At 52.2% G+C, this 21,180-nt stretch overlaps 1 protein-coding gene across 6 annotated transcripts in view; it reads right to left on the bottom strand.

Moving 5' to 3' along the window:
- RAPGEF4 (Rap guanine nucleotide exchange factor 4) overlaps window positions 1-21,180 on the bottom strand; it is an 88,614-nt gene that overhangs the window by 3,997 nt on the left and 63,437 nt on the right. For 5 of the 6 annotated variants that reach the window (XM_061557544.1, XM_061557546.1, XM_061557548.1 and 2 more), the window contains 23 exons: window positions 20,302-20,423; window positions 18,959-19,142; window positions 14,481-14,565; window positions 13,892-13,952; window positions 13,437-13,513; window positions 11,865-12,011; window positions 10,871-10,986; window positions 10,248-10,336; window positions 9,227-9,305; window positions 7,909-8,065; window positions 7,676-7,764; window positions 7,529-7,565; window positions 7,226-7,301; window positions 6,353-6,499; window positions 5,355-5,452; window positions 4,184-4,309; window positions 3,445-3,623; window positions 2,778-2,868; window positions 2,566-2,616; window positions 1,685-1,772; window positions 1,510-1,574; window positions 1,024-1,078; window positions 186-236 (listed from right to left, as the gene is read on the bottom strand). In XM_061557544.1, the coding sequence (XP_061413528.1) occupies window positions 186-236; window positions 1,024-1,078; window positions 1,510-1,574; window positions 1,685-1,772; window positions 2,566-2,616; window positions 2,778-2,868; window positions 3,445-3,623; window positions 4,184-4,309; window positions 5,355-5,452; window positions 6,353-6,499; window positions 7,226-7,301; window positions 7,529-7,565; window positions 7,676-7,764; window positions 7,909-8,065; window positions 9,227-9,305; window positions 10,248-10,336; window positions 10,871-10,986; window positions 11,865-12,011; window positions 13,437-13,513; window positions 13,892-13,952; window positions 14,481-14,565; window positions 18,959-19,142; window positions 20,302-20,423 (2,270 nt within the window). The remainder of the gene's footprint in view (window positions 1-185; window positions 237-1,023; window positions 1,079-1,509; window positions 1,575-1,684; window positions 1,773-2,565; window positions 2,617-2,777; window positions 2,869-3,444; window positions 3,624-4,183; window positions 4,310-5,354; window positions 5,453-6,352; window positions 6,500-7,225; window positions 7,302-7,528; window positions 7,566-7,675; window positions 7,765-7,908; window positions 8,066-9,226; window positions 9,306-10,247; window positions 10,337-10,870; window positions 10,987-11,864; window positions 12,012-13,436; window positions 13,514-13,891; window positions 13,953-14,480; window positions 14,566-18,958; window positions 19,143-20,301; window positions 20,424-21,180) is intronic. The other variant, XM_061557545.1, reaches the window with a different exon arrangement.

Genomic DNA, 21,180 nt, shown 5'->3' with positions numbered 1-21,180 from the left:
GTCCCCATTCTCTGTACCGCCTTCTCCTGGCGAGCCGGGGTACGGCAACTTCCTCGAGACCCTCGCCGAGCGAGTTTCACGACGTCCGTGTGTGCTCCACCAGCCCTCGCTGCCTCCACAGTGCTGGATTACAGGTGTGTCTCGTTCTAAGCCCCCCATGTGTCTATGCTCCAAGCCCTACTTACCAGCGAGGGGAAGTATGGACAAATAAGCCCGGCTTGTGGAGGCGATTTCATCTAGCGGTGGATTGACAAAAAAGGGCTGTACATGTACACACACTACGTTTGCGAGCATGAGAATGAGCACAGATGGATGTGTGAAGGCTTGTGTGCATCATCGTAAGTGGGTGGGGAATGTGGCTCAAGATGCAGACAATCACCACGTGGTCGTGCGGCGCTACCGTGCGCGCGAGACGTCTGCCCCACGTCTCACATTAAACACAAAGCGATCACGACACAAGGGGCTTTAACGTTAAAATCACCCTTTGCGTCAAGGTGACCGCGGTATGTGCAGTGGCTGACGAATGGTAGGCACGTGTTGCTGGTGTCTGTATTCATGTGGAACTTCTTTGGGACCAGCGGAGATGCGGGGTAAGGGCAACAAACTGAACACAAAAGGCAGTTCTGAAGAAATTAGTTTTCAATTTAAATTTTAAAAGTGCATTGCTCTCGTTGCTTCCTAATATGGGAAGGAGGAGCGCATTCCGGGCGGCCGTAGAAGCGCATCCGAAAGTGCGCGATGCAGACGCCGTCTTTGTTCAATGGTTAACCAAAAGCCGCTGCGAGGATGACCGGAGTTCGCACGTTGGTTTGTGCTCCTTGACAAGATCGGCAAGGTGTTGTGGTTCATTAATTTATTATTTTATCTTTAGACTGTGACTTAACCGAAAGAACCAAATAATAATTCCTGCAGTCACGAAAGTTCTAAAATTAAGATTGTTGTGGTTCACTCGTGGCAAGCACCTTGTACGCAATGAGTGCGACCTCGTATTGTAAGCGACGTGTGAGGGCGTGCGACGCTTACTGAAGGAGCGGCTGCGACATACCCGCACCGTCCGCACCGTCTCGGCGATCATGTGCTGCGCAGACACAAGAAAGAGGGGGTTTCACCACATGCACGGCGGTTTTCAGTTCGTTAGACATGTCTCCGCCATTTCGATTTAAAGCTTTCGTGACTGCAGGGATTCATCTTCTTGGTTCTTTCGGTAAAGTCACGTAGAAGGGAAGTAATACAATAATATGTTTTATTTTGATTATTTTATTACTTCCCTTCTGCGTGACTTTACCGAAAGAACCAAGCAGATGTCTCCGCCATGTTTGCCTCAACGGGACAATGACGGCAACCGCTCCGCATTGGTCCGGCCACCGGGTGGAGAAGCGCGGCGTTACAAGTTCGAGCGTGAGGTCGGTGCCGTCGATTACGTCGAGCTGATATATGGCACCTCACAGGTCGTCCAAGGTGTTTGCAATCAAAATAAATGAATGAATGAATGAATAAATGGGTGCTCACCATTTTTTCAAAATTCACCAGGCTGTCGATGAAGGTCTTGTTCCCCTCGTGCGTAAATGTCATGTCTGTAAAGGAAAGATCACTTAGTCGTGAGATCAGTGCAACACGAATAACAACAACGATGATGATGATGGTACTCGGTGAAGTATAGTGCCGATCGTGTGGCCAAACTCACCCTTCATGAGCAGCGGCATGAACGGGATGTACGGCGGCTCGAGCTTGGACACGGCCATGCGGTACGCGCGGTGGTTGCGGGAGGGGTCCTGGCGTGCCAACGGCAGCACAACGGGGACATACTGATGAGGACCAGCGGGGTGGAAACGCGGCGATGAGTCTCTCTTTAGCCGTTTGTAGCTCAGCCGGGAAAAAAATAAAATCACGTCCATGTGGGGGGTTGTCCCCACCATGGTGACGGCCACAGCTCTGTCACAGGTCCGGGGCCCACTTGAGGATTGTATTATTTTATTATTATTATTTTTTTATTCCAGGCAAAGTCAGAGCCTTCCTGCTCAAGCACTCATCGCCATCTAAAATGTAACTATAGACAATTTTTTTTATTTTACCAGGTAAGGCCCACTAAGCTATGTGGCTCTTTTTCAGAAGCGACCTAGCCACAAATGGTAGCCCAACGAAGTGGCGTATCGTGTGGAAATCTAGAGCAGCCAAATACTCTAAATGCATGTTTCTAAATGTGGAGGAAAAAACCGGAGGACCCGGAGAAAAATCCACGCGACCACGTGGAGAGAGACACGCAAACTCCAAATATATAGGCGTCAGGATTGGAATCGAATCCACGACCTCCTGCATACCAGGCGAGGGAGATAACATCTTGCACTGACATCTGACACTTCTGCAAAGTATATGACTTCTGCAATCAGTGCTGGAACCTCCAAAATTCCTATGCCAAAAAAACTTTTAGCCGTCCGCTAAACTGGTACTCATTTAACAAATTCCCCGCTGACATGAGTGATTAGTTCTGTTGACCGCTGCCTGATTTTTTAAAACTCGCAACTTTCCGAGTGCTCTGACCACATCGAACCTGGTCGGTTTCCTCACCATGAGACTTTCAAATTCCGAGTAGATTTTCTTGAATTTTCCGGGAAGTTTCTAAAGCCACGCAAAAAAAACAAACACAGCATTGTCAAGGCGTTAAACTCAAGGCGTCGGGGTAAGTTTCTCGGTGGCGCCAATGCTGTTTGTCACCGAGCGGCGCCGTTTTAGGCCGGGCCGAGACGAGAAACCGCGGGCGCGCGCGGTGTCAATTTTACCTCCCAGGTCTGCGTGAGGCGGCTCACGGCAACGTTGCTCAGCCCCATCACGATGGCGAAGAACGAGTTGAGGTTGCGGTACTCCTTACAGCTGGGGAAGCACAGCACAGGAGGGGGAGGGGGGGGAGACGAGGACACGGGAGCGCACGCAAGCCAGCTGTAGCCCCACAGTGCCGCTGCGGTGACCGACGCAGGCCGAGGGTGTGTGGGTGGTGGTGATGTTGGGGAGCGGTGGCGCAGTGGTGAGCGCGCCGCTCGCCGAACCCGGTGACCCGAGTTGGATTCCCACTCACGGCCAACGTCCGTGGAGAATATCTGAACCGGTCCTGTGTCTCCCCTAGGTCAACTGGGTGCGGTGCTGGCCACCTACCGCATCACGTGCCGCGCCTGTGCTCGCTAACAGCGCTTGCTCCAACAGTCTGTTAAAGCCTATATGGGGGAACTTTGTCCTTGTGGTGATGCTATGTTGGTGACATGTGATTGGTGATGCGTGCTATGGTGGCGGTGTGTTCGTGGTGGCGGTGGTGGTGCCAGGTTGGTGATAATGTGCAATGTGGGTGGCCGCGGACGCGTGTGGATGTTGGCGAGTGCTGCCCGTCTCGATGGCGCGTGGCTGCCCTCTGCTGGCCCGTGTGCTTCATCTCGCCCCGTCGTTCGGGAGACTTACTGTGCGGCCACCTTGATGAACTTGCGCAGCAGCTGCACGCGCTTGCTCAGCTGCTGGCAGAGGCAGATCTCGGTGAGCACCCAAAACTGCAGCTCGTTAAAGCGCCGCAGGAACAGGTCCAGGTTTGCCGTGGTCCTTCTGAAGTTGTGTCGCCCAAACGTGTGGTATATGAGCTCCAGCTGGGACGCGAGCCGCGTGGCCGCAGGGGAGAGCGGCGGGGATGGGGAAAATCCGGGCAGATGAAAGGAGAGGATGGGAGGGTCGGAGAAAACGCTCAGCGGCAGCGATGTGTGTTTAATCTGCAACAACGCTTTAAACATTAATTTTGCACGTATTTATAGCTCGTCCAACGCCATTGTAACTCTTAGCACATTGCACCGCAGCCGTGCTTTTAACTCGGAGAGACAGTCTGTCCACAGGCTCGAAAGCTGGATGTAGGTATTGCAAATTAAAATTATAAATTAATCGTAATGTACTGCCCTCTAGTCACTCCACCGCTGGGTGAAGGTCTTCCCGACATCACGTCGTTTGTTGGGGTTTATGTGGCCACACTTCACCATGGTGGTCATTGGGGGGGGGGGGGGGGGGGGGGGGTGAAGGACAGAGGGGTTCCCAGGACCTATTTTGGTTATTACCCGGCACAGATGCCAGAACTTGAACTGAGGTCGTGGGGCCTCACCACGGGGCCCTCACCTCGTGGGGCCTTCACCTCGGAGGACCTCAATTCGTGTGGCCTCACCTCGTGCACGCAGTGGAAGAGCTCCCAGTCGTAGACTGTGAGCTGGTGAGCCAGATCCTTGGAGCCCATCACCTCGAAGGTGCCGACCGAGCCCACGGCGGGGCCCTCCTGCTCCGCCAGTGGCGTCTGCGGCCACACGCACACACGCGGCCACACGCACATACGCGTGACGACACGCACACACGCACACACGCGGCCACACGCACACACACGCGGCCACACGCGGGTACAAGCACACACGCACACACACGCGGGTGCACGCACACACACGCGGGCGCACGTGGACACACGCACGCACGCACACACGCGGACACACGCACGCTCGCGTGACGACGCACACACGCGGGCACACGCACACACGCGGCCACACGCACACACGCGTGACGACGCACGCACGCGGGCACACGCACGCACGCACGCGGGCACACGCACGCACGCGGGCACACGCACGCACGCGTGACGACGCACGCACGCGTGACGACGCGCGCACGCACGCTCGCGTGACGACGCGCGCTCCCTTACACCGGCCCCAGGTCTCCGGCAACCAAACCCACCCGCAGGGAGGCTGAGCCCGGTAAACGGCAAAAATGAAGTAAATTCATTGTAACGGGTGCAGTGAAACACACGCGTGCACATGCACACACGACGGCTCGCTTAATATGTTTTATAGTTACGACATAGGTTTAATTGCCGATGACCAAATCACTCAGAAACCTTTTGCAAAATCATCTCAGAAGCTAACCAGGGTTTTAAAGGCTGGTTAGTGCTCGGATGGGCAACTCCCTTACGTAAAAAGGCTACTGTGTGGCTACATTGTCAGCAGAGGGCAGTGCTGTATCACACTTCAACGTTCTTGTTCTTGACCCAAGCTGAGCAGCATGGTGAAGGATGGTGGAATAACCCCGTGACCCCGCACAACGTGAGGAGACCCTCACGCAGGGGCGGATTGACCGTGAGTGCGTGCACACATATGCAGGCACAGTCCCACGCGCATGTACTACGCGGCAGTTTAACGATTCAGAAAACAAACTGTGCCCCACAGACACGGAGCGCTGAAGCAGAGCAGCGCTCCTCCTCTTCGCCGCCGCACAGGGGGACAAACGCAGGGCAGAGTGCGGAGAAACGTCGGCTCAGGGCGGCAGGGGGACGGGCAGCAGGAAGCGGCGCCCACCAGCGAGTCGATGAGGTCGCGGGCGCACACGAAGAGCCGCCCGTTGACGCTGAGCGTCGTGAACACCGACACGTCGTTGGGCTTCAGCACCACTTTCTCTGCAGAGTTGGAAAAATGACAACAACAACAACAAACATCGGTTAATTTGAAAGGGAGATTTCGATTTAAAGCTTTCGTGACTGCAGGGATTCGTCTTCTTGGTTCTTTCGGTAAAGTCACATAGAATGGAAGTAATAAAATAATAAAAATAAAACATAAAATAATTCTCACGACGTTTCGGCCACAACGCAAGCAGCCGTCCTCAGGTAAAGAACAGGTCTGTCGATAAGACAGAGTAACGAATTGGCATGCTCTGTTTATGTGACAAACCTTACTAATTGGCTGTGTCGGGTGGTGGCGGGATTAAGGACACATTTATACATTTACGCGATCTAACCCAACAAAAACCTGTATTAATGTGATTATTTTTGTTACTTTTTTTAAATGTTTTTTTTGGGGGGGGGGGGGGGAGTAGGCGAGTAGCCCCCGCCCAACCCCCCGCTGGCCCCAACCAAGGGAGAAGATGAATATTTCAATGAGGGGGGGGGGGGAAACAGGGAGGGGGAAGACAAGACTAATAACGTGCTAAGGAAGGAAAAGCCAGGGGTGGGGTGTGCGGGTGTGAGGGTGGGGGGGTGGGGGTGTGTGGGTGTGTGGAGGTGGGGGTGTGGGTGTGTGGGGGTGTGGGGGTGTATGGAGGTGGGGTGTGGGGGTGTGGGGGTGTGTGGAGGTGTGGGGTGGGGTGGGGGGGGTGGGTGGGGGGGTGTGGTGTGAGGGTGGGGGTGTGAATGTGGGGGTGGGGGGTGTGAGTGTGGGGGTGTAGGGGTGAGGGTGTGGGGGGTGGGGTGTGGGGGTGTGGGAGTGTGAGGGTATGGGCGTGTGGGATTGTGGGTGCACGTGAGTATTATTTCAAGAGAGGGGATCCCCCTCCGTGCACGTGCCCCGTCTCGCCGTCTCACCGCCGGCAGAGCTGACTTTGACGAGCACTAGGTCCTCAGCGGCGCCCAGCTTGTCGGTCGTTGGCGCTATCGCCTCCCTCACGGTGGCGGCCATCGGCACCCGGATCGTCATGTAGGTGTGGTCGGTGCAGTAGACCTTGAAGAGGACTGCACGTCAACCGGGGAGGTGCGGGGGGGGGGGGGCGCACAGAGGGAGGCAACGGTTAAACGCTGCGCGCTGTGTACGCGTGCGCGGGAGTGCAAGAGGCATGAGCACGTAGAGAGATGTGGGGGGGGGGGGGGTCAAGCAGCAGTAGTTAGGGCCAAAAACGGGAGGACAGGGGAAGTGTCATCCTATAATCATCTTCATGATGCACACTTAGTGCACTCAAGATAGTAGGGTTTTATATATATATAGTCCCGCAATTGTGCACCGAACGTCAGAGACTTCCACGGTAATTGTATATCACGTAGCAAATAAAATGGCTTGGACACTCCATTAAGGCCCCTTTCATATTTAAACCGGGATAAAATAATCATGTTTCTCATCGCAGCAGGTAACGGGCACAATCTTGAACAAACACTCTTTGAAAGGGCACTATAATATCCAGGTCCCAATTGCCTGTGGTCTCTTTTGATATTTCATTTGCGGTAAAAAAAAACTTTACCCCACCTGTGCGTCTTTAAGCCCTGCAACATCAAATTTAGAGTCGCTTCTACCGGGGACGTTTCCGACAACGCGAGGCGCGTTGCCGAAACTCGGCAATCTGGCACGCGCGACACAGGCGACGCAGGCGACGCAGGCGACGCAGGCGACGCAGGCGACGCAGGCGACGCAGGCGACGCAGGCGCCGGTCGTGTGTTGATGACGGCTGCGTGTGGGGCACTGCTCACTCTCATCAGTCCCTCGGATGGGCTGACACTTCTGCAGACGCTCCTCTCCGATGCTGAACTGCCGCAGGAGACGTTTCTGTGTGGGGGGGGGGGGGGGCAGACATTAATGTGGAGCACGGGGAAAAGGCGACTCGTATCCCCGCCGCTCCCCTCAAAGCCGTGGTGCACAGGGGTACAACAGGGGAGAGAACGTGTCACGCGAGACCCACGGAGGCCAATGATGACATTATTCCGTAACACCGCGCATCGCTGAAGTATTTCAGTCGTTCGTGCACATACGCATGGGTCAGTAAGGACACTTGCCTTCGGCGTGGACTTGTTTTGGATGCCGTTCGATAAACTGAAAAGCAAGTACGTAACTTCGTTAATAGAAATTCATAAAAACACAACGACTAAAACAACACGCGGACATGTGCTGTCGTGTTTAGGCCTTTGCTCGGCCGTGCTCACGTCTTGGCTTTGAGTTTCTCCAGCTCGGTCAGGTCTTCCTTGAGGCTGGGATGCAGACGTGCGTCATCCAGCACTGAGATGTGGAACTCCTGCAGAATCAGAGGCACACCCCGCTCACTCAGTACCCTCACCTCCACTCATACCCCACGCGTGTACATGCGCGAGTGTGCGTGTAAACGCGCGTGTACATGCGTGTCTACATTTGCGTGTACATGTGCGTGAGCGGCTGGAACCTCGAGGAAGGCGGTGGCGGCGACGTCCTCATGGAGGAGTTCCGCGTAAACGGTCGCCCACTGCAGCACGAGCCGCACGACGCGCCGCTTGGTGCTCAGCGAGTAGTCGGCCTTCTCCTGCTCCGAGCCCTGCGACCGCGTCGACTCGGCGTGGTACGTGCGGCGGCCTCGTCAAGGACACGCACGGGAACCCCCTGCTCGCGGTGTCTCGCCGAACGCGACGCGCGCGGCCGTCGCGTTCGGTTCGCCGTCGCCCACGCTCGGAGAATTGGCCGGCCGTACACCGCCCGGCGGCCGGCGGCTGGAGTTTGGCAAGCGTTCCGAGATGTCGAACGGCGGCGATTTGTTTAGACGTTCCCCGGCGCGTGGGGCGAAACGGGGGACGTCACGCCGAAAAACACGCGGGCACGATCCGGAGAACGCACCGTGGAGCCAGGCGGCGCGGCGGCGGAAAAAAACCCTGCCGCGGTGACATTACCGAGAATCGTGTCAGACATCCAACGAGGACGGGAGCTGTGATCGCGGCAGCAGAGCACCAATCACGTGGGCAGTTAACAAAGATCAATGGCGTCCGTGCCGGTGCTCCGATAACGCCGGACGGCGACGTCACACGAGGGTGTGCAGGAGACCGGTGGCTACATCGGTCTTCATTCCACGCAGCGTGGCTTAGCGCGCGCAATCCAAGGCGTTGACGGCGCCGATCAGGCAGGAGGGTCTTCACCGTGGAGGATGTTTAAAACGCCAACGCTCAATCAGCAGCGAGTGCAGAGCGTTGTGTGTAAAGAGGGATTTCGACGCTGTGTACAAATGTGATACAAGCGCGCTCATCCGTGGATTTTGACTTCTACATTTGGGGGGGGGGGGGGGGGGAGGAGGAAGAAGTTCGCTGTGTCCCTCACATTCGAATCGTGGGTGCATTTCATAAAGAAATTTACATAATATAAATACATTTATTATAAACTACTAAAAATAATTATTAATGAAGGTGCCCAGTTTGGGCGGGGCATTGCCCCCCTGTACCCCCCCACCCCCCACCCCTGCAAACTCCGTCCATGCACGTGCGAGCACGGGCGACGGCGATTGTTGCGATGGATACGTCTCGCCTCTCCATGCGGTAAGACGCCCCCCCCACCCCATTCATTGACGGAACTTCTAAAGCAGCTGCGTCATTCAGTCAACTTAAAATTGATTTCAAAGAAGCCGCCGCGATTCGGCATCGGCAGCGTGCCATTAATCCGAGCTAAGCGCCCGTGTGCGCCATCGTCGTTGTTCGTGACGCGCGCGCGTGTGCGTGCGCTTGCGCGGCAGGGCAGGATATTGTCCCATGAGAGCGGGGCACAGCTGGCTGCTCGGCATGAACGCCACGTGGGTGAGCAGGAAGTCTCCCAGGAAGGTTTCTGCGAGGAAACACGACGGGGCTGCCATCAATCTCCACGCAGAGCGAGGGGCCGGGAGGAAACCCGTGACATGATGCGCGAGTGTGTGTGCCGTGTGCGCGCATTGCACAAGAGCGGCTCGCGTGATCCCAACGGGACCGCACGGACTTTAAGGGAACACAAGCGACCCGAGTTAGATGAATCCCAGTGGATACCAAGTCGCAGTTGTGTCTTATCGGTCTATTTACATTGGATAATGTCATTCAGTGGCATTGTTCAAGTAATGGTAGGAACCGGAAAGAAAGAGTAGACCTCGTAGAGAATGGCTTGACGAGATTGGTGCCAAAGAGATGTTGCACTTCTTGAGCATATTGGCACAAGACTGAGGAAAAAATGGCGAAATGTGCAGTGGACACGTACGGACTATCTACCCCATGGGTCGTGAGGATGATGATGATGATGATGATAATTCACATAAAATCCATAATACAGATTTTTTTTTGGGTGAGATCGCAATCTACCCCAATAAACCTGCATTACTGATGATATTACTCTTTGGTTCTTTCGGTAAAGTCACGTAAGGTGTAATAATAATAGATCACGACGTTTCGATCGCAACACAAGCAATCGTCATCAGGTGGGACAACCAGAGCAAGAAAAAAAACTGCTGAAGTAGAACAGTTTGTTCTTGCTGTGGCTGTCCCACCTGATGACGATTGCTTGTGTTGCGATTGAAACGTCGTCGTGATCTATTATTTTTCTACCTACGTGACTTTACCGAAATAACCAAAGAGTATGGATTCCTGCAGTCACGAAAGCTTCAAATCAAGATTGAGGATGATATTGGTCGCGAAAGCCTACGTGTTAAACTCCACGTACAATGCCTTCAAACGGATTACAAACGGTCGACTGTGGCGTTGGGTTTTAGAAGCGATGGAGCGCGCTGGTCGGGGAGGCGGCTACCCTTCGTGTCATCGAACTTGGTGTCGGGCCGCATCGTCTCCAGCAGGTGCTCGAGGATCTTGTCGGGGGTCCCGGACATCACCGAGTACCTGGGGCGTGAGAAAGACACAAGTGCCGTTCAGTGGCTCGCCTGGGCCCTGGCGCACGGAATGAAATGGGGCCTCTTGTTCAATATCCCCTCCCTCTTCAGAGCCAGCCCGTGGGCCCCTCTGGCCCATGGGCCCCACGGTGCAGTTGCAGCGCCTGCGCACCCGGTAGTTACGCCACTGGAGCCGGCGGGTGGTCAGCAGCTGGGGTCCAACAGCGTCACGGCGAAAAGTTCACAAGCATCGTGGCTCACATTTTCCTCTTCAGCATAGACAGAGATATTGAAACATCGAGAATCGTCGCCATGACAATGATGTTTAACATTCGGAATCAAAACATCAGAGTCGAATTCGGGATCTGTGTCTTTGGCGGTCGCCGCACCACTAGGTGAACGGCTCGTGTTCGACTGTGTGGGCATGGAACGATTCACATTTCAAAATGCAAACTTGATGTTGGTTGCGCGTGTGAATGCCCAACGGCGTTGAGTTTGTTGCAATGCGAGGATGGGTGCATCTGGGCCGGGCAGCAGGGCTTACTTGTAGTGCACCTGGGAACCGCCCTGCAGGGCCACCCTGCCTCCCGACGGGATCTTCTCGAGCACCAGGACGTCTTGGCCGTGCTCCTTGAGCCGCACAGTGTTGGCCTCCACATCCTGCAGGGAGGGGCGGGGGGGGTGCACACGGTGGTGATGGTCGCAGCGGTTAGCGTAGCGCACTGAGTAACGAGCTGCACTACGCTAACTCGATGACCCAAGTTTCCATTTTCGCTCATGGCCAACACAAGTGCCGAATCTCTTAACCGGATTCTGGGCCTCCCCTAGGTTGACTCAGCCTCTCATGAGTACGTTGTGCGATGTGTAAACATCGCCATTGGGGAGACAAAGGTGGCCAGGCATCATGCTGGCCACCCACCCACCCCCTCGTGTGCCGTGCCGGTCTTCATAGAAGCTCGATAAAAACACTTGCCCCAACAGTTTGTTAAGGCTATATATGGAAGAACTTTGTCTTTAATGGTTGCTGTACCGTTAGGCGAACGGCTCGTGTTTACTGTGGGCATGGAACCATTCTGCCCTCCTCCTCCTCCTCCCAGTGATGCTATTGTCACAATTTGGGGTCATAATTCAAAACGAGAACCAATTATCTTGGCGACTCACCTTTAGCGAGTAATTTGTATCATTTCTCATTTATTTTCATCTCGTTTGCGTAGTTTTGTTTGCGTCATTCACCCAAAGTAGCAGCGTATTAGTGGGATATAATTGTCATGAATAATACATAGATAATTATGAAATGCATAAGTTTATGTATGTATTATGGGTGTAAGAATCAATCTCAAGTAATTAATAAATGTCTAGCTACGTACCCATTGCCGTGGTATTGATACCAATATTAAAATTGGCTCGTTGCACATATGATTAATGCTTATTAATACCATTCATCCGATGCTAGAGCCCTCATCTCCTGCCACCCCCTGTAGCCCAGATCTCTGCACTTTAAAACACCCCCAGAGATTGGCTGCAAAGCGAACACATACTCGCAGGATTCGGTTGAAGTCCTCTTTGTCCACACGGAGGAAGTGGCAGTTGTCTTCTCGCAGGACAATGGAGGCCGCCCGAGGAGCGTCGTTCACAAGGGCCAGCTTGCCAAAATCATCGCCTTCGTGGAGCGTGCACACAACGCCCTGCGACGCACACACCGCCATGGACAAGCCTCTGTAATCCACCCGCCGACGTACCCCACACACCTCACGGGACCACGCCTTACAGGAGACGTCAGCCTTTACCGGAGTCGGCAGACTTACAGGAGGCAGCCTGGAGTGAGAAGGGTGTTTGGGAAGCCTGCAAAACTATTTATATAAAATTATTATTTTACCCGGTTAAGTGCCCACTGAGCTGTATAGCTCTTTTTCAGAAGCGACCGTGGCCACAAATGATAGCCCAATGAAGTGGCTTACCAAGTGGAAATTTCATAGCAGCCAAATACTCTTAAATGCATGTTTCTAAATGTGGAGGGAAAAACCGGAGGACCCGGAGACAACTCCACATGGCCACGGGGAGAGAGAACATGCAAACTAAAAATATACGGGCATCAAGGTCAGGATCGAACCCACAACCTCCTGTATATCAGGCGAGGTAGTTAACATCTCGCCACCGCGGCGCCCGCAGAGGCTGGACACTCGCGAAGCGCAGACTCACGCACGCTCTTCTCTGCCACCCTGACACTCATCTCCTCGTTCACACAAACATCATTCCAGAAATGCTCCACTGTGAACAAAACGGAGGCCTCTGTGGTCAGTGAAGTTGCGGCTTCCTTAAAACCATGAGAACGGACGGTGGCCACAGAGATGGCCGCACACAGGAGGAAGGCTCGCGTTTCACCATCGCCTGCAGAGACCCTCAAGTGCACAGAAGTGCAACGCGCCAATTTCCACAATTTCAGGGGTAGGGGGAGGAATCACCCCCATCACCCTCACCCCCTCCTCCCCCAACATCCTAGGATCTGCCAGTGATTCTGCCATGCAACATTCTCAATATTATATGTATTTTTAATCCTTTATATTAAGTTCACTTGCTTGCTTGCTTGCGCGCTTACGACCGTGCAAATCTTTCGGTCGTTTTTTAACCCACTTCCCGTGATCCAATCGAGCTGACATTTTGCACACAGACTCGTTGTGCGTGACAATTTATTGTCGTGAAAATTTTTTTCCAAACTTTTACACTTTTTAGGAAAAAATAATTATATTTAATTACCAATTGCTTAATGGTGGCAGGCAATCATCTGACCCATAGGTGGCAGCCATCTCAAGCCAGAGGACGAGAGGACTCTAGCCGCCACGCATATAAAGGATTTATAGTGAAAAACTTTGTTTTTACGGGTTAATTTTTACGTATCTAAATTATATTTAACATTCGTAATTGATGTAAAAGAGATGTTTAACATTAAATAATCCAACACAATGTTAATTCTACTGTGTTTTATTATTATTATAAATTTTACATTTATACCATAAATAAAAGTGTCTCATGGATTAAGACGCAAACGGGTTAGGGTTAAGTGGCGCAGGCTTGAGTAAGGGAGGGCTGCTCTGCGCCTGCAGCTCCATTACCTTTCCATAAATGACGACGTTGACGGAGCCCTTGAGGATGATGTACCACGAGGTGCCCTCCTCGCCCTGGTTAAACACTGCGAAGGGCAAATGCAACCGCGAGTCATTGCGAGCACTCGCACGCCCTTGAATTTAAATAAAGTAAATCGGAGCGTCCAGAAGTGTTTCATCTGTGCGTGTTACCTGCCAGCAAATATGGACGAGAAACATTGACAAAGACATTCTGTTGGTTGGTTTACTTGAACTGTAAACGTATTCATGTCATGCTTCCAAAGATGGAATTTGGATGCAAACATCGGTAGAAACTGAATAATAGTTGAAAGAAATGCAGATCAAGTCAGATAAACTGGAGTCACAACAATCTCCTCATTCGGTGTCAAGGTGAAGTATGGGGAATTAAATAACGCACTTAGTGGGTTAAAGAATTGCTTGGAAGGACGCCCGTGGCCACTTACAGATGGTGCCAGCTTTGGCGTGGGATTCAAATATCAGTACGCTGGCCAGCTCCCGCCTCACCTGCACCCGCGACATCGCACACACGCGCCGGACGGTGAAACAGAACAGTGCGGCAGCACCTCCATATCAACACGAACCGCTCGAACCCTAACCCCTCCAGATGAACACGAACCCCATCTAACACTAACCCCTTCAGATGAACACGAACCCCATCTAACCCTATCCTTCAAGTTGAACTCTAACCCCCGTTCACACTGGACCGCGTGACTCATTTTGTAAAGAAACCTCAGCACTCGTGGGTTGTCTGGATTCTCATAGTGTCAATGGCACGGTTTCTTAAGTAGTTACAGATTTTGCATTCAATTCGTTGAATTCACAGCAATAAAAAACACAAACACTCATGCATACACCTCAATGCAGCTTCTGCTCGAATAACCTAAATGTGAAGCATCACTAAGAGTCGAGTGTCAATGCTGCCTTGTACCGCTAAGCTAATGCACGTAAACATTGCTCCGGGTAGACATACATTGTTTTCCATCCATCGAGTCTTCTGCTAAACTTGAGCAGGAGTCGGATCTGTGCACTCACCGTGATGGAGAGATGGGAGAGAGCCTTGATGTGGAGAAGCTCCTCGTAGATTATCTCCAGGTCGTCCGGCCCCCGCTGGCCGGGTCTGCATCGGTCAGAAACAACCGCGCTCACTCAGAGACCGTCCTGTATTGCAGGACACCCATGCCCTTGTGCCAATCCACTGCTGGACGCAGGCCTGCCCATGTTGTTTGGGCAAGCAGGACATTAGTTGACCACGTTTGGTTTGAGTGGGTCGAAGATGGCAACAGATCTTCTGTGGATGGCAGTCACCCATCCATCCAACTGCCTATCCAGGCTGAAATATACTGCTTCGCTTCCGAGATCTGACGATATCTTATCTCATCTTAACGGAATTTATATAGCGCCTTAACGAAGGCACTTTACGAATAATTAACAGCGGTACTCGTGACAATAGGGTTTTTCCCATTTTTTCTGGCAACAAAAAACATGTGTTAAGATGTTAAAACACCAAACTGAAACTTTTTTTACAAGGAATCATGTCTGCATTAACCACAATGCTTGTGGTCAGAATGCAAACAAAAAAACGCACTCTGACAGTATGTGCATTGTCCTTGAAACTGATCGTTCCACACCAGAGACAGCCTTTCTTTTGAGCCTCGTCTCAAACGGTGGAGATAAGGTGAAAGAAGTAGATGAGAGGAAACAGTGGGAACATCTGTGATGCGTGAATTGGGTGAAAGCGAAATTAATGACAGAAAATAATAATGAATGGATTGAATGAATGGGGGTTAATGAGTGATAGCGATGTAATGCGAATTTGAAGGGGGAACAGTGAGGGTGGTGGTTATGAGGGGGAGATTAAGAGGTCGTGGGGTGAGCTAGAGAACAATAAGAGAGTTTTTAGTAAGGAGCAGAAACGAGCGAGTGAAGGTGACTGTTTAATGTGGAGGGGAAGTTTGTTCCAGTGAAGGGGGGGCAGGAAGGGAAAAATAGCGACAGTGTGGATTGAGCACACGGAGGAGGAGGCACAGAGAGAGAGAGAGAGACAGCAAAGATTGAGAACGCGTGCATTTGTGGGCGTTTTGTTCTTCCACGCAGAGCACCGATAAATAGCCAGATACACAGATACACCGATACAGAGATACAGAGATACACAGGGATGCACATTCGTAACGCTGCCAGCCCCTAACGGTCGTCCAAGACTCGCGCGCGCGGGTTTCATTCGCCGTCGCAGAGAACAGCTGCCTCCGAATGCTCAATGCAAATCAGTTGCAGCACGTGCACGGGGAAGACTCGGTAGAAGAACACCCTCCCCGACCGCACGGCCTCCGCTCAGGGCGGTCAATGTCCCCTTCGCTAATGAAAGACTCCGCAGCCCGAAATCCGTTCCTTCACGGAAATAGCCACACTGGTAATTCCTCCAGGCAGCGGCAGTGTCAGCGGCATCATCATCAAGCGTGATCGCCTCTGCCTGGACATTACACAGCGTGACACACTGGCTCCGGCTGTCATCCATATGTCAGAGAGTTTATGTAATCTGTGTATGTATGTTGAACTTCTTTTGCGCTGTGCGCATCCAACCGTGATAATCGGAGGTGCGTGGGTGGGGGGCCAACAATCTAAACACAAAAAAACTGGTTGATGAGGACAAAAATATGTTTCGGTAATACACTCGATGGATTTTGTCAATGTCATCACAAGTCATGTTCAATCCGCTGCTGGATGAAGGCCTCCCCAATGCGTCTCCATCTACTACGGTCCTGCGCACGTCCCAAGGGGGATGGTCCAGATAGTTTTAGCTTTTTAAATATGGGTTTGCATTAATGTATGTATGTATATATATATAAACAACATTCCACGTATTTTCTCTGGTTAATATTAAAACACCCCCCCTACCCCAACTCCCTCGGATCTGCCACTGATCCTGCCATGCAACATTGTCAAATTTATATATAAACAAAATTATATGTAAATAAAATTGTACATTCGTAATTGATGTAAAAAGATGTTTGGCATGAAATAATCCAACACAATGTTAAATTGACAGTTTGTTTTCTTATATAAAAGATATATATGTAAAAAGTGTCTCATGGACTGAGACACAAACAGGTTAGCGTCAAGTGTCGAGTTTTGCCGTTTGCACTCCAACCGCACAACGTCACTCGGGTAGCTGGATATCCCGATTCTGGGTGCAAAACAGGAAACACCCCCATCCGCCGGGAACATGCTGCCAGCGAGCACCTGTGAAGGCCGCTGTTCCAAGATGAGGCGTTCACTCCCGGCAGCTCAATCTCTCAGCTCCCGGAAACAACAACAAACTCGCTCGTCCTCGCTCCCCAATCCGCCACACTCTGCATGGACCACATGTGCTTGTGGCAAAACATGTGAACAAACACGCTCCGATAATATATATGCGTTGCCTTTGAAACCGATTGGCCTACGCCAGAGACGGCTTTCTTTTTGGACTTGTCTCACAAGTGCTAGAGACCAGAGAACGCCAGAAGGCGAAGAGTATACGACAAATTGATTGGCGCGTTGGGATTAGAAAACATTGGCGGGCGAGAGCAATTTTTATTTGGCCGTTGAGAAGAGTGGAGTGGGCTCGCGCGGGACTCGGCATGGCTATAAGGGATGGTGGGGGGCCCAATAGGACGTCGACCATGGAGACAGAGCGATGGGAACAGGCTGTGTGCAGATGCTAGACGGACCGTTCGAACCTGAACCCCTCCATATCAATACGAACCGCTATAACCGCTCCAGATTAACATGAACCCCATCTAACCCTAACCCCTCCAGATGAACATGAACGGCTCTAACCCTAACCCCTCCAGATGAACATTAACCCTTCTAACCCTATCCTTCAAGTTGATCATGGTTGATGACGATGTTGATCGCTCGTCAAAGCGTGCGTCGGTAAATTCGAGTGCATCAGTCACGAGAGTGCACGTGCTAGAGCAATGATAAAGATCGCATCAGTCATGCGGTGCAATCGTCACAAACAGCCTAACTCAGTAGCAGTAAGGAGTGCGTTCTAAGAGAGTAATTTGGTGGTTAGTGGCACAGCACGAGGCCACATTGTTATGGGGACAACAAAACCACACACACGCTACACACACACACGCCCTACACGTCACACACACGCACTATACGCCACACGCACGCCATACAAACACGCCACGCACACACTCTATACTCCACACACATATACACCACACACACACACGCCACAAACACCACACACATGCTTTACAATCCACACACACACACACATATACTACACACTCCACATAAATACGCTCCACACATTATACACTCCACACACCATACACTCCACACAACAACGACCTTTGCCACTTAGTGTCGTTACCACAGCGCTTGTGCCAGGCTAGGTGCACTTTGAGGCCCCGTGAAGTGTCAATGGCTTGCTGACAGGAGGTCACAGGAGAGAGCCAGGTTTTTTGATGTGGTTACTGACGGGGAAGACTGGCAGACGCACCACTTGTGCTCCCTACTGTGCCAAGTGGCTGCATTTTAGCCACACGGTGCTCGCACTCGTTGCTTCTCTGCACTCCGTTCTTGTTGGAGGGCGACGGCCTCCAAATGCCAAGCAACGTCCGCTGCTACCAGTCATCTGCGAGTCCAATTAGTGCCACGTCTTTCTGCACAGCATCAACTCCATCTCTCCTCTAGTCCGTTGGGCTGCCCAGTTAGGCCAAAAAGAAGCTGCTTGGCCATGCGGTGCCCAGGGATGCGGGCGACATGACCCAGCCGACGCAGCCTTGCCCGCCAGCAAAAACTCAATGTTGGGACTGTGTCCAGATCTTGACACTCCACACAACGATCGCCATTCGCCACGAAGTGGCGGTGACGGTCACCACGGCGCTTGTGCCAGGTTTGGTGCACTTTGAGACTACATGAAATGTCGAAAGGCTCGCTGGGGTGGGAGGTAACGGGACGGACCCAAGTCCCATGGGTTGACTGACTGAGATGACTGGCAGATGCACCAGCTGTGCTCCTCAACAAAGACAAAGATCCCCCTATAACCTTAACAGACTCTTGGGAGCAAGTGCTGTTAGCCAGCACCTATAAAGGCTCAGAAAGCACACAAGGGGGTGGGTGGCCAGCACCATGCCCGGCCGTCTTTGCCAGGTACTCATTTGAGGCTGAGTCGAAGTAGGGGAGGCCCATAACTGGTTCAAATAGTCGTCGTCGGCGTTGGCTGTGAGCAGGAATCGAACTCGGGTCGTTGGGTTCATAGCGCAGCGCGCCAACCGTTGTGCCACTGCTCCCCACAAGCGCACACATACACACGCCGAGCGTGCGGCGCTGTGCCCGTGACTCACGAGCACTGACCGAGTCACCTCAGTCAGTCAGCCCATGGCACCTGGGTCTGCGCCGTGACCTCCTGCAGGCGGGTCGTTCGATACTTCACGTGGCCTTAACGTGCGCATGGCTTGGCACAAGTGCCGTGGTGAATGGCGGTTGTTGTTGTGGTTGTTGTTGTTGTGACTCACGGCTTGCGCAGGATCATCCTCATGAGGGCGTCGGGGCCGAGCTGCGACAGGAGGATGAGCGTCTCCTGCAGCTCCTCCTCGCTCTCGCGCAGCTCGTCCACCAGGGGGAACAGCGGCGTTTCCGCCTCGTCCTCCAGGAAGCGGTAAAAGAGCAGCTTGTCCTGGAAGTTCTGCTCCTGGTCGACTGTGTGAGAGGCGACACGTGACACGGAGCAAAAATAACTTCGACGCCGGTCGATTCATTTTAGCGGAGGCACTTGTTTGCACGGACGAACTTCAACAAGGAGCTGTGCAAGCCAACCATAAATGACATGGACACTAAGAGGCAAAGAAATAGATACATTGTATAGCCTATTAACAGACCGTTGGGGCGAGTGCTGTTAGCGAGCACCTATGAAGGCTGGAAAGGCACTCGAGGGGGTGGGTGGCCAGCACCATGCCTGGCCGCCTTTATCTCCCCAGTGGCGATGTTTCAACACCGCATAGGTACTCATTTGAGGCTGAGTCAACCTAGAGGAGATCCAGGACCGATTCAGATAGTTACAAGTGTTGGGCGTAACCGGGACTCGAACTCAGGTCGCTGGGTTCGTAACGCAGCGTGCTAATCGTTGCACTGCCGTTCCCAACTCGTGGACACACACACACGTGCGTTGGATCATCATTGGTAAGTCAAGTATTTATTCAGTATTTATTATCCTATTTATTGTCTAGGAATGTTTTTTGTATTGGGATTTTACGCATTAATTTCAATCATTTAGATTTTAGTCTGTTTGGTACAGCACAGTACTCATTTCAAATGTGATGCGTCTATTTTTGGTTGCCGTGTACCTAAGCCCATTATTTTTAGGTCAGGCTTAAGTATTGAATATCGCGTTTTTTGCCTTTCATGGTACTTTACAAGAACGTAACCTCTTTCCCACTCCTCCCGGCGATATTCAAGGGTCTCCTGCAATTCATTCCTCGCCAGACAAGTTTGGAATTCCTCACTGCATAAATGTCATTTGTGAAAAATCACCAATGAAGTACGCGTGGCCGTAGTAAAATAGTGGAGAGCACTTGAAAAAAAACCTTTTCTTGTTGATATTTTTGATCGGTGATCAACAAGAAACGGGGGTTTCCCTCCTCCCACTCACAGCCTCTACACACAGTGGGGCCCTGGTGAAAGAGACTTAAAATGTCACCCGGCTGTCCAATTTCCTGTCTCTTCAATAGCCCAGCACGCCGGTGCAGTTGCAACGACGACGACGACGATGCTGCCGCCACTGCCGGCACACTCGATTGGCGTGCGACCACCCCCTTACATGCGGCTACGCCGCCCCGGCAACGGCTGCGACGGCTATTACCATGATTGAGGACGCCCTCCTCCAGCAGCACTTGCCACATGGCGACGGCCTGGGTGCGCGCGTGCACGCTCGGACTCTGCTGCATGAGCCAGTCGACGAGCTCGGCCCCCACGCAGCACCGCCTGTCCCACACGCACGCACACCAACACAAATTAAGATCCCCCGTATAGCCTTTAACAACAGGCTGTTGGGGCAAATACTATGGACTCTTTATTTTACAATTTTTTATTTTGCCAAGTAAGGCCCACTGAGCTATAGAACTCTTTTTCAGAAGCGACCTGGCCGCAAATGATAGCTCAACGAAGTGGCTCATCACGTGGAAATGCACAGCGGCTAAATACTCTGAACGCACGTTTCTAAATGTGGAGTGAAAAACCAGAGGAGCCAGAGAAAAATCCACGCGACCACGGGGAGAACATGCAAACTCCATATAGACAGCATGCGTCAGGGTCGGAATCGAACTTACGACCATCTGTATACCAGGCAAGATAGTTAACATCTCGCCATCGTGCTGTCCTAAGTGAAGTGCTGTTCGGGAGCACTTATTAAGACTGACTGAGATGACTGGCAGATGCACCAGCTGTGCTCCTCAACAAAGACAAATACCCCCTATAGCCTTAACAGACTCTAGGGAGCAAATGCTGATGTTTACAGAACACACCAGGTAATCGTTTAAGGTTGAGTCGACCTAGAGGAGGCCCAGGACCAGGTTCAGATATTCGTTACCGATGTTGGCTGTCGGCGGGAATCAAACTCGGGTCACCGCCGATTCGTAGCACGGTCCCGCTAACTGATACACTACCGCTCCCCACACACATACAATTAAATTAATCTCGAATGGTTACAACTTCAGCCTCATCAACACCCATGAGATCATCT

Source organism: Lethenteron reissneri, chromosome 23, assembly GCF_015708825.2.
Source record: "Lethenteron reissneri isolate LAM-NWPU_2019-01 chromosome 23, ASM1570882v1, whole genome shotgun sequence".
NCBI classification, from domain to species: Eukaryota; Metazoa; Chordata; class Hyperoartia; order Petromyzontiformes; family Petromyzontidae; genus Lethenteron; species Lethenteron reissneri.
Note: the sequence above shows the minus strand (reverse complement) of the source record. Positions and strands in the feature narration are given on the sequence as shown.